The 13,333-nt window shown below is 38.4% G+C and overlaps 1 protein-coding gene across 2 annotated transcripts; it reads right to left on the minus strand.

Moving 5' to 3' along the window:
• Nucleotides 1-1,639: 1,639 nt before the first annotated feature.
• pold3 (polymerase (DNA-directed), delta 3, accessory subunit) lies at nt 1,640-9,216 on the minus strand. 2 transcript variants are annotated; one of them, XM_085141760.1, is made up of 12 exons: nt 9,061-9,216; nt 8,476-8,531; nt 7,952-8,051; nt 7,813-7,852; nt 7,442-7,574; nt 7,044-7,290; nt 6,891-6,963; nt 5,965-6,112; nt 5,653-5,756; nt 5,267-5,355; nt 5,070-5,151; nt 1,640-3,408 (listed from the first exon to the last, which is right to left on the minus strand). In XM_085141760.1, the coding sequence occupies exons 1-12, from the start codon at nt 9,115-9,117 to the stop codon at nt 3,206-3,208; spliced, it is 1,332 nt and encodes a 443-aa protein (XP_084997886.1). In that variant the 5' UTR covers nt 9,118-9,216; the 3' UTR covers nt 1,640-3,205. The 2 variants fall into 2 exon arrangements, with proteins under 2 accessions (XP_084997886.1, XP_084997887.1); XM_085141761.1 differs by lacking the exon at nt 9,061-9,216 and adding an exon at nt 8,630-8,999.
• Nucleotides 9,217-13,333: the final 4,117 nt, after the last annotated feature.

Genomic DNA, 13,333 nt, shown 5'->3' on the forward strand with positions numbered 1-13,333 from the left:
AAAAAAAGAGACCTCCACTCATGCTGTGCTTCCATGGTAGGACAGCACGAGAACAGGAAACAAAAAAACTCCTCTGCACAAAAAAAGCACATGAATGTTCACAGCACAACATTATGAAGACATAACAAGCCACAGGGTTGGGTAGGGGGATGAGGAGTAATCCCAGGCAACACAGCAGACATCCTGCCACTGCGCCGACTCGCCAGCGCGGGCCCAGACCCGCCTCGTGTTCCCAGGAGGTAACAAGCATCGAAGGCGTTGGAAAGGGAAGGGGAGATGAGTGAGTGCTTATCAGTGTAAATGTGTGTGTGTGCGTGTCCATAGTTCAGCTGAGACAGTGTCCTTCGCCCTATCAGGCTAAGTAAACAGTCCTCCAGCCAATCCAGGTGGCTTTAAGTGTTTAAGGTATGTGCTAACTAAAAATAAAGACAAGATGATAGTTTATTAAATTTGAATGAAATTTGCAGATTGTTTTGGTGAAGTTTAATAAACTCATTGTTATCTAAAATATAACGGGACACCGGAGTATATTCTCGAGCATCTCACACTTCTGATAATCAGTTGTCTGCTTGACGTTTATTCAGCTGTGTAAAAACTATAACTTTAATCTCAGCCAAACCGATTTACTCAGGAACAAATAAAATACTAAAAAAAAGCCAAACAATAACATTTTTAAGTTATCTAAGTGACTTATATATGTTTAACCTGAGTAGCGAAAGACCGCAGTGGGTTTGAAAACGATTTGCCAGGAGTCCGGTGTTCTCATGGGCTCTAGTGAGCCTTGCCCCCGGCTAGCTATCAAGCTAGTGGGTAACAGGCGTCTCCGAAAACGTCGGAGCGCTTTTGAAAATATGTGGTGTCTTGATAAACTGAGGAGATATTTGAGGTTTACACAGCTACATTCTCGCCTGAAAATATGTTAAACGTTTATTTTGTGACCCAGAAAGAATAATAAGAGTAATATTAAAACTAACTAGCTGCCGCCATTGTTGGAAACTGAGCTGGGCTGCGCTATGAATTCTGGGACACAGCTCCTTCTTCTTCTTCGGGGTTTAACGGCAGCTGGCATCCTTGTACATGCAGTGCTGCCATCTTCTGTTTCAGTCCGTTATTACACTCTTAAATGCTACTACTTGTTCCTGCATCTTTTATGATCTTACAAAGCTTCAAACGACGCATCGACTATTAAATCGGTCGTCGATGATTTTAATAGTCGACGTAATCGTGACTAGTCGACTAATCGTGGCAGCCCTATTTTCAGCACAGCAGGTTACCTGGTGTAATGTTTTTCAGTTAAAAAGAAACATGGTCTGACTCCTACCTAACTATATAAAGAGTAACTGAAAGTTAAATGCAGCTAATATGTCCTGTTTTAAGCCAGGCACTTCCACCTCTGCTCCACTGCGTCTCAGCCACCATCACTCTGGCAGCAACGGCGCTAGAGGGAGTAGGAGAGAGCCGAGCTGGAACAAACCATTTTGGGAGGGGGGGAGGGGTTATCTATACTTTTGTTGTTAAAATGTTCCATCTCAATTAAGTACTGTATGCTTTTTATACTTTTAGTAGTGTGTCCCACAAACAGCAAATATTTTCAAAAAAAGTAAGACATCTTTGGGGGTGCTTTGATTCATTTTGGGGGTGCTGAAGCACCTCCAAAACTGGGCTAAAATCGCCCCTGGTGTCAATACTTGAACTGGGTGTCCGATATATGCAACTTATTATAACATTTCTCTTTTTTTCATTCATGATCTCAATAGTCAAACATTCCAAAATTCCATCAATAGCCATAGACATAGTTGTTACAACATTATATTTTATAGAGTTATGAACATATATAGCAACCCCGCCGCCCGCCTTATTTAATCTACTCATGTATTTTAAATCATATCCATTCAAACAGAAATCTATTCCTTTATCGACATTGAACCAAGTTTCAGTGATGGCTATAACACTGAAGGGGCGAGAAAATTGTTGCAAGTAGTCCTTAATGAAATTAAAATTAGAGTACATACTTCTGCTGTTAAAGTGAATTAATGAGAGCTTCCCATCTAGGTTGATTTTTTTTTCATATTGTTCCTGTGTGAAATAATTACAATTTTTAACAAAAGAAGAAAGAAAATTACTTTCAGAATCTGAATATGACCATCTTTATTCTGGAACTCTACTTTTCAATCTCCAAAAGTTGATTCTGTTCATCTGGACGTAGCGTTTTGTGGGAGAAACGTTTCGTCACTCATCCAAGTGACTTCTTCAGTCTCAGCTGACTGCAGGTTTCCCCAATCTTATAAACAGTACATTTGCATAATGACTGAAGCCAGCCCACTGAAGGAACAATGGGCTCTGAGGTCAGTTCCTTAATCATAATTATGCAAATTCTCATGACCATTGATCAACAACCACTGACCAAAACCCACTGATCAAAGACCACTGATCAAAACTACTTTGAAACTACTTTTCAATGTTTAGAATTTCATCAGCTCATCAAGATTCCTCACACCACGGGCTGAACCATGACAGAGCCTCCACCCTGTTTTATAGATGGCTGTAGACACTCACTGTCGTACCGCTCTCCTGAGCTCCACTCACTAGAAACAAAAACCCCAAATTTGGAAGAATTACTCCATAAGACCTGTAGCAACTGATTTTTAGTCCAGGTCTTGTGTAATTTGCTATACATAAACCTTTTCTTCAGATTTCCGTAAGAATGGCATCCTGACACCTTTGATTGAGATCATTTCTGATGAGGTTTCGGTAGTGCTAGCAGTAGATGATCAACTACAATTAAGAAAAAAACAAATACAAACAACTCCCTGGTTTGGTCACATGATATATTAAAAGGGAGGCATAATAATAAAAACTCAATTTGCTACTGCAGCAATAGGTGAAGTCTTTGACATGAACAGAGGAAGAAAAAAAACGACGGGATTGGTCCATTAAAATGTGGTGGTTTGGTTAATGTGTTCAGATTTTCAGGCTTGTGATGGTTCTACATTTCTGAAAGTGAAAACACATATTTAATTTTTTAATGTTTATTGAGTTGGACATGTATTCATAAAACAGAGAAACTAAAATGTAATTTTGTGTTGAAGTCCATTTGTCAAGTGTTCTGAGTTGTTTCAGCTGATTTCAGATACGTCACAGTCTCATTACAGGAAGTCTACAGCAGTGCTCGTTTGTCCTTAGTGAATGCATCCATCACCATCTGTTATTTCTTCTGGAAAAATCCCATTATGGAAGCTTGTTTGGTTCCCTTATTTGAGTTTGCTGATGCTTTCTTTTGAGTTTTCTTCTCATCCTCTTTGCTACTTGATGGTTTTGCTTTAATGGGATCTCTTGACGCTTGTTTGGAGGGTTTAAAATCATCTTCGGATTCAGAGTAAGATTCACTCACGTAGCCTTTTTCTGTCACTGTGGATGAGAAACAACCTGGAGTTACGAATTCATACAAAACTAATCAATCTACTGTGGACAAGCGGACACTGCCAGATTCAGCCTAGATTGCTGCGTTTCTCTTGGTAAGACTGATGGAACAGCAGCAGCGAACAGGATGCTGTCAAAGAGCAAAGACACGTTGCCGTAAAAAGAGTTCAGGTGGAGTGAAGGACAAAAAGTGATCCTTGCACTTGCTCTGATCTACCACCTTCCACAAAATAAAACACAGCTCTCTGTATGCAGAAATTATACTAAACTATAATCTTAGGCTACGTTCACACTGCAGGTCTTAATGCTCAATTCCGATTTTTTGATCAAATCTGATTTTTTTGTCTGCTTTTTCACACTACAAATAAAATGCGACAGCAAACACGCTCTAGTGTGAACGCTCAAAGCGGCCCGCATGCGCAAAAGAAGATGTCACACACAACGCGCTCTGTTTAGACCCAGAGCAACAATATTGTTTGACTGATGGCCGTTAATATAAAGACTTCGGACTTTACGTTTCCCAATTTTTGCTTTAAGTTATTTTGTTATTTACATAATAATATAGATAACCTAATAATGATCCTTATTGCTCTTTTAGAGAGGAGTGGTGCTTCAAAGGATAGTTGCAGATTTCTGTCAGAATCTGCAGATTATACAGTACAAATTAAATGTTCACGTTCCTCCAATGTTGTCTTCCCAGCTGTTTCACCAGATGGCCAGGAAGCGTTCGCGATGTCTTATCGGGCGCTTCTCCGGCGCTGATAATTGGTGTCTGTCTTGTGTCAGTGACGTAAAAGACAGATTTAATGCGACTTGACCATTCACACAGCAGTCGCTTTCTAAAACATTGGATATGTATCGAATTCAGTACCACATACAAAAGTGACCCAGATCGGATTTGAAAATATCGGATTTGTGCCGTTCACACTGTCAGACCATGATCGGGTATGGGTCGCACAGGGTCAAAAAAATCGGATTTGATGCGCTTTCGCCTGCAGTGTGAACGTAGCCTTAGTTTGCTATGATTTTAAATTGCGCCGCTTGCTGCAGGTTGACAACCGTCATCTCACTTAGTGTTGAACTGAAGCCATGTATTGATGAGTTAATGTAATGGATGGGGTGCACTCAAATAGATTTACCTAAAAGATTTAGTAACTTAGCTAGCATATTTAGATTAATATTAAATATAATTAAATCATATTGAATATAATAGTTAGATTAGATTTTATTATAATAATAAAAGTCAGACCTGTAAAAATATAAAAGCAGCTATTAAATCTCTCAGAGAAAAAACATTAAGTTGAGCACTGGCTAATGCATTTTTAGAAAGTACACATTTCTCACAGAATATTCCTGCTCTTCCCTGGATGCATAGATTCCTCATAAACAAGTATGAACAAGTGAAGCGACTGTGTGCCTGAGTGTAAGCATATAAGGAACATCTCTTCTCCATAATAACAGACAGGACTAACAACAGCAGCAGAAATCTCCCAGCCCTGAGCTTTTGTCTCATATCGATTACTTGTACAGACCCTGACCTCTTTATTTAAAAACAGTCACATATACTGTAGCACTATATATAAATACATTAAACGTGTTTGATTATGATCTGCACTGGTTGGATTTTCACTGTTGTACGTTTTTCATACCCATGCATCCATCATCATCCAGAAAGGTATGAGACTTCATGACTCGTCTTCTCTTCCTTATTTTCATTTCAGAACTGCTCGGCTGTAGAATAACAAGACGCATGCTCCGAGTTAAATACATTAAAAAATACATTAAAAATGAATAAAAGACTACCAAAGTTTCCAGTTATATCAAAACTAGAGTATCAAACACTTACATGAGAATGTCTGTCGGGTTCAACCTCCTTTTTAGGACTTGGTGATGATGGTTCTCTTGTCACGACTGGCTGTGGAGAGTCTGGAATAACTGGAAGGGGGAAAACAGATTATCTTATCAATTTTGAAATGTCTTCTGAAAAGTCCTTCTTTTCCCAAAGACTGAAATGAACTGAAATAAAAGTTTTGTCCTCACAAGCTGTTTGCTAATCCAATTAATTACAATGTTTGGAATTGCTTTTAGTGTGCCTACAGCAGCAAAACTAATACAAAATATACATTTATATCTTTAATCCAATTATATCACTGTTTGTTCACTTTTAAAATTAATAGGTTTTCAAAATAGAAAATATCAGAATAAGAGAATAATATAAAATAAAAGTATAACCATCTTCATCACTGCTGTCTGGCTCGGGTTTCTTAATCCTCCTCCTCTTTTTCTTCTCCATCTTCTCCTCTTCACCGTCAGAATCTTCTAGCCGCTTAGTTTTGCTATTAAAAAAAAAAAAGGAATTAAAGAATTTAGATTAGATTAAAGCCAGAAATAAACACCCTTTATAACTTTTGAAATTACATTTCTAAGTAACAATTAGAGACAGGGAAGTGGATTCTTTTCATGATTAGAAAACGATTTCCTCATGTACTGAAAGGAATATTTAATTCAATTTGTCACATTTCCCACATGAATACCAGCACACACCTTCTGGAGTCTTTCTTTGTGTCTTTTTGTGGCTCCACTGGAGCAACAGCTTCTTGATTTTCCTCTGGTTTTGACCTTTCATGCTGCTGCGCTGCTCTGGAAGATGACTGAGGTGCTTCCTCCTCCTTCACAGGTTTCTCTGGCTTCTCTGAAGTAGTGAAAAGAACAATTATTCAGTAAACACATTCAAATCAAATAATTACTGCTCATCTTTCTGGGTTACTTTTGTATGTCGCAAAACAGCATGCACATCGATAAACGTGGAAACTTGATTTAAAATTCAAACTCAATTACTCACAACAAAACACTGAAAACATCAGATCATGGCAGCAAAAAAAGTTGGGACATGGCATCCATGTTTTCCAAATAAAATGTAACATTTTGATTTCTAACCAGAAAGGTTTTCCACTTTGCCTCGGACTATTTTAAATGAGCTTTGGCGGAGAAGATGGCAGGGTTTCTGGATCGTGTTCACAAGTGGCTTCTGCTTTACAGCCTCTACATTCAAAACCTTACACTCCATGCAAGACAAAACTGGTTTTGCCAATTACAACCTGCAGCACTTTGGTACTTTTTTAAAAACTTGTTGCCTCACTCGCTGATTATTTTTCACCATGGCGAGGAACACATTCAATTATGATGCTTTTAACTAGGTTTATGTGAAATAAGAACATGACAAAGACAACATTTATTTATATAATGATGTGATTTGTACAACTGCTCTGAAAGGCAGATTGTGTCAAAGAGCAAAATAGTACTACTACTACTACTACTAATAATAATAAAAACAAACTATGAGCACAACAGTTTCAAGGTTAAAATAGAAACCCTAAAACAAAATAACAGCAGTCTAAATGGAACATATGAATTTTAACCCCCCTTTTAATAAAGTACACCAGGCACACAATACTTTAATTATTACTCACTTGATGTTTGAGTCCCAAAGAAGTTTGCCACTGGATTGGCTTTTGCGACTGGTTTGCTTTTGGGTGCTTCGATCTAAAATACAAAAAACACACTTATAAACAAACAGAGCAAAAACTCGAGTAACTGACTGCAGCACAAGGACAAAGTCGTACATCCTCTTTCTTTTCAGGCTTCATCTCTTTGGTGTTATCCTGACTCTTAAGAGCAGATTTGTTAGCAAACATTCCCATGATGCCTTTTGGAGGCTTGGCGGATGATTTTAAAACTGGGCTGGTGTCTCCATTCATGCCAGCCTTTTTGTTTTCAGGCTCAGGCGTAGGAGCTTGCTGGACTTCCCTCGCCTGCTGCAGCTCCACAGAAGACATGGGCACTGCGCTGGCACAGCGTATCGCGCTGTACCTGAAACGCAAAAGCAAAATAACTATTAAATAATATAAATAAGATTAATTATGTTTTCATTCTAATAGTGGCTAAACTAATCTTTACACAGATGGTGTAAAAATGCTGATTACTGGTCACTGCAAATCAAAAAACACCATGATTAGCGTACCTGCTGCAGTTTTTAAGATTGTCTTTTACAGCGTCGTAGTCCACAGCGTAAAGTGGGCCGCTGTCTCTAAGCAACGCTCTCTGGACGCTGTAGACGTGCACGCTGACTACCAAGCTCATCTTGGCTTTGAAATCTGCAGAAGAAAACGGCAAACGTGACTCACTGCTGCTTCATTTACAACAAATATGTCATTAAAAAAAAAAAAATACAAAGAAAATCAAGACTCACTGACATAAAAGCGTACTATTTAGTGATGGTGATGATTATGAACTGAGGATATTACTTTCGAAATTAGAATCAAACAACGAGCCAACCTTGCTGTTACAGAGCAACACAACCGAATGATGTCATGTGAATTAATATTTACACACCTTCCAGCTGGTCCTCTCTCACAACAGACACCTTGTGACTCTGAAAAGCAAACACAGTGTAAAAAAATCATTAAAGCTGCAGCTTTGGGCATGTAGAAAAAATAAAATAAAATCACAAAAATGCTACAACAGGTCTCACCGTTTGACCATTGTCCACAAATTTCCCTGACACAAGGTAGGTGGCATGCAGCTGAGCTGAACTCTCCTTCCTCTTGTGATCCAGGTAATGGTAGAGCATTCTGAACACAAGACACAACTTAAATGTATTTCCCACACCCTGAGCCTTTACCTGGGCCACCTAGGTAAATCTGTGTTTATGGCATTTATGTATTTATCAGCCAATGACACAAAGTGTTAATGATCTTTTTCTTTTTTTTTAAAGAAAACACACAGCACCTTTTTTTGCATGCACACACATGCCAAAACATGCAAACATGTGCATGTCTTCATCTCACTACCACAACAAAAACGGTGCAACTCAAGTGCAGAAAAACTCGAGAAACATTCAACTGGACTGTTACTGTCAAATGTAGTGCTTCAGTAAACCCTAATTAATTTCAATTTGCGATTGTTGCTTGGACAAAAAAGACCATTTGAAGATGGAATTTTTTTTTTATCATACAATATTTTATTAGTTCCTGGCATGTCAAAGTAACCACTTACTGTTTTGCTGTGTTGACATGAACTCCAAGAGTGAGACTCAGCCATTTATAGGTTACCTGGTGTAGAGAAAGCACAAAGGACACTTGTATTTACACAGAGACTATATGACGGATAATAAATATTATCCAAATATTGTCTTTGTTCTTTAAGGTACCGATTATTGTTGCTTTCCATTAAGCTACATGAGCTGGGAAATATCTAATACTTATCAGATATAAATAAATATCGACTTCATGTCAGTGTTTGAAATGTCTTTACTACAGCAGTGTTTGTCACGCACTTGGCGGTTTCCAGCAGCAACTGAAATTGGTCAACTGAAAATAAGCTTTTCTTCAATTCAACTGCCATTTACTACATCATAGCAGAGCCGAATTAACACGGAGACCCCTGAACATCCCTAAAACTGACAAAAATGCCCCTGGATACACATAAATTGTCGTGAAAACCAGACAAAGATAAAACGGCAGGTTTTTTGAGCGGAGTTCAGCAGCCAATCATGTCGAAGCCAGAGCTAATTCACGCTCTAGTTCAGCCTGAAAACCTCATCGCACAAAATGAAATACCGCGAATTAAGAAGGCACTTACTATTTTATTATGGTCATTGACGTATTCGTCAATATTATCCAAATAAAGCTCATCCATTTTGTTTTATTCTCCTTGAAAGCAGACGACTTGCTGTTCCAATTTAACTGCGCGGGAAAGCAGTTTATTTACTTCCTGTTGCATGTCACGTGTCCGCCCGTTCTTCCTGTGAGGCGAAAGGCTTAATGCTGCCCTCTGCAGGCCAGACGGGGCTGTGAGTCACTCCCTGGATCAAATGAATGATAGAAGTAAAAAAACAAAACAAAAACAAACAAACAAACAAAAAAAAAAAAACAGGAGCTTCATTCATTTATTTTTTACTATATTCCACATACATTATCACTATTAATACGTTTTTTTGTACCCCAAAACCAACACGGGACAGTTAAAAATCAGTGCAAACTGTCTGAAACAGCAAAATCCACAATGTGAATGCAGTGGAGCTGAGAGAGCATCAGTTCATTATAGGCACTATAATGCACCTATGTATGTGGAAAACAATAATGATGATGGGTCTCCAGGGGCCACTTTAATGCTATCTCTTATTATAGTAGCCCAACAATGTGCTTCAGTTTTACCTCACCGTCTATGCGGGAGGCAAAGGAACAGTTTGTAGAAAATAAAGCAACCTTCTTACACCGCCATCATATCAAAGAGCAATAACTACAACAGCAGCAGCCTCAGATTGTTCAGTAGAGAAGTCCATTCTTTCCTCACGGGGAGTCTGCTTGATATTTCTAACTCAGGCAACAATAAACTCTTTTGAAAATGACAGAACAAAAATGGTTTGCCCAGCGTATCTTCAGCTTTCAGGCAACTTTCTCAGGTCACAAGAAAAAAGGTATGGTGCTCAAAACATAGGATTCTATGATGTGATAACATCATATGTTAAATGACCGGTAGGACGTTAGGAAATAAAGTAATCTTTCTTCCTTACTGTACATCACCTGTATATGGTGATGTACAGTCCAACTTACTGTTGGGCTGCACATCAGGGTATCTGTGGTTGAGGACCACTTCCATCTCAGTGCTCCTTATAGTTTTTGGTGTTGATTGGCTCCCTCTCCCACCCCTAGTGTACTCTACAATGGTTTTTGTGACATTATGATGAAGAGGTCAGAAACTGTTCCTCTATTCTCTTCGTGCTCAACTGCTGTGTCATCAAAAAGTTTCAGCAACAAAGTGTCACTGTTGTGCTGATGTCTGAAGCCTGCCATAGACATGGTACATGGTACACTCAGGACTGTGCTAGAGACACTTTTCTGCAGATGCACATATTGTGGTCGGCAGGAGAGATACTCCAAAAACACAAGACCATTGAAGGATTGTAGTAAAGGCACTGGAGGAATTAAAAAAATATGAATCTCACAAATGCATCGACCAGATATATATGTGGCCTCTGGATCGACACAGCATTGGTGTGCTTCATTTCTGTTGCATCAAATCTGAAAGAGTAGGTTCAAAAAGTTTAAAGTTATTTATTTCCTTTAATCAAAATGAAGTTTACTGACTCTCCCATGTTGATGGGGAAAAAACGAGACTTTTTGTCTCTCATGGATCAATCAAGAAAGTTAAGAAGCTGAATAAATAAATAAATAATGTACCAGAGGAACATTTTTAACCCTGAACAAATGTGCTAAACAAGTAGATAAATAAGAATGGTTTTAAACAAGTGAACCCATATTATTATCTGACCATTTCGATTTCAACTCTAGCACATGCAAACCTATTGGTCCAAAAAGCCTTGTTAATGAGATGTAGCTGTCAAATCTGAGTGACACGCTGTATATATGATTATCTGAGGTGTGTTCTCAGAGTCTATCTGATGTAATATTTAGATTGAAGTAGCTCCGAGTCAGCCTGCACGGTAACTTCTAATAGAAATGTCAAACAGAAGGGCAGCGACGTGCAGCAGAGGAGGGAAAAATATTCCCATAATGATGACAAAGTACAAGAATAATTGTCTCACCTTGAAGACAGAGAGCAACACTGAAATCCTCAGGTGGATCAGATTTGGTTTAAATGAAGAAACATTGTGATCCTCTTTGTCTTTCTTCTCATTGTGCTGCACACAAGCACATTTACCTTTTTGGCTTTTTTGTGGACTCCTTTGCTATGGTACGAGTGCAAAAACGTAAACAATATATGAAAAACTGAAATTAAAATCCCCTTAAAGATGATGGAATCTACACTCATATTTGGACAAAGACCTTTTTTGCAGTTTTGCCAATGTGCAGCACCACAGATTTTAAATCAAAGAATCAATAAGCAGTTGAAGTCCAGATTTTTAGCTTTAATTTAAGTTGAACAAAAGTATTGCAGTAGCTATTTAGGATTTTTAGCCAGTTTTATACATAGTCCTCCAGTTTCAGAGACTAATAATAGTAATTTGAAAATTGAGTCATAAAAAGTTTATGTGAGGTCTGTTCCCTTGTTAGTCCATGATAACATTAAACAGATAAAAGACCTTCTGTTTATTCCAGGTTGACATTTTCACTGGAATTCTCAGAATTCCAAAGGCAGAAGTTCAAAGGCAACTGATGTTAACGCAACAGACCAGGCTTTTTAGTTAGTGAAGACAAAGCTTAAGGCGCAAACATGCAGCAGCTGAAAATGGCTTGAGTAAAGGCCTGAGTGAAGGCAAGAAGATACAATACAGCATTTGTTAATTTCCATGAGCTTCTAGATTTCAGTCATTTATTACCGTATTTTCATTCTAGTATTATATTTTGTACAAACAAATTTCATCGTCTGAAAATTGAAGATATATATGTATATATATTTCAAAAATAGACCAAAAATAGACAAAATGTGCTTTTACATAAAAATCCTAATCTATGAAGGTATACACACTTGGATGTCAAATCATAAATCAATCCACTATATTTCAAAGAAAGATGTATTTATTTTTTTAAATAGATGTATAATACCAGTCAAGTACAATTTTACAAAATCAGGTCACTAAACCAGGTGGGGTTAAACAAGGTTTGTTGTTTTAATGAAAGGATTCAGATTCAGTCAGCAGATCTGATTCACTGTAAGCAAAATCAGTGAATTGATATCAAACCGCAGCCCTCCTCTTGTACCACCAGAATGTCACTTGAGTGTCCCAGTGCCCCCCTCTGGTTGGCTCAAGTGCCTCTCTGCTATGAACTAATGGGTCAAAAGTAAACCTCTGTAATCCAGCCCTGCACGTGAAAGAAAATATAGATCTTCTTTGGTTGCACCTCTAAAAGCCAATGCTCATCACAGCTGCTTTCAGAATCGGGGTAATGTTTGATACAGTGTTATTGCTCCTTTTGCTGAAGCGTTTACGATACTTTTTATATTGCATTTGTTTCTGTTCACTCCCCGATTACATCAACACCGTGACTGGCTGTATTTGTGTGGATCAAGAGGTTTAGTATTAGTTTTATTTTACACTTTGTTTGCAAAACAAACAATATTGGACGTGTCACTCTAGATAAGAAATTCAGTCCAAAGTTTTACATTACAGATGCAATCTCTTTGTGATGCAGTGGCTGTGCCATATTTAACTTGCTGGTTCACGTGGACAGAAAAATACGTTTATGCTTGTAACACCTGGAAATGTTGATAAGTGTCGGCAGTACCTGCAGGTGTCTGACACTCTGTGGCTGCCTCCTGTGCTGCCAAAACATCTCTGATCCATCAGGGCGTGCACGAGGTACCGCTGAGGGTGGTCTGTGATGTCTGGCACCAGGAAGTGGATGTTGGCTTTGGGTCCTGTGGTGGCGCTTCCTTAACTGAGGTTGTTCAGGCGTGTCCTGAATGCTCAGCAGGATTCACGTGTGGTAGGTTTAAAATCTGGATCAGGGCCTTTGGCCATTTTGTTAAGTTCTTTGAACAATTCATGAACATTCTGTGCCGTGTGGTGCATTGTCTTATATGGGGAAATGATTGCTATCAGGGAGTGACTTTGACGTTAGATACACTTGACCTGCAACAGTGGCATCAGTGTAGATGCTACCCTGACATGTAGTGCTCCACATCATTGCAGAAACTCATGCAGAACATTAGATGGTATCAAATCTTTCTTGTTTCTTACACCTTTCAGTGGTTTTAATGTTGTGGCTGAACAGTTTATTTGTGCGGTGTTGTGCAATCACACAAGTTTTGTTTTGTCACTGATGTGACTGTGATCTTCATAACATTCCTCTATGACATACTACAGGCTTCTATGATTTTAACTTTTTAATGATCCTCAGAACTTTTAAATATTGAAAGAAAACAGAGTAGAACTTTTGATTGCAGCAAG

This window comes from Neolamprologus multifasciatus, chromosome 18, assembly GCF_963576455.1.
Source record: "Neolamprologus multifasciatus chromosome 18, fNeoMul1.2, whole genome shotgun sequence".
NCBI lineage: Eukaryota > Metazoa > Chordata > Actinopteri > Cichliformes > Cichlidae > Neolamprologus > Neolamprologus multifasciatus.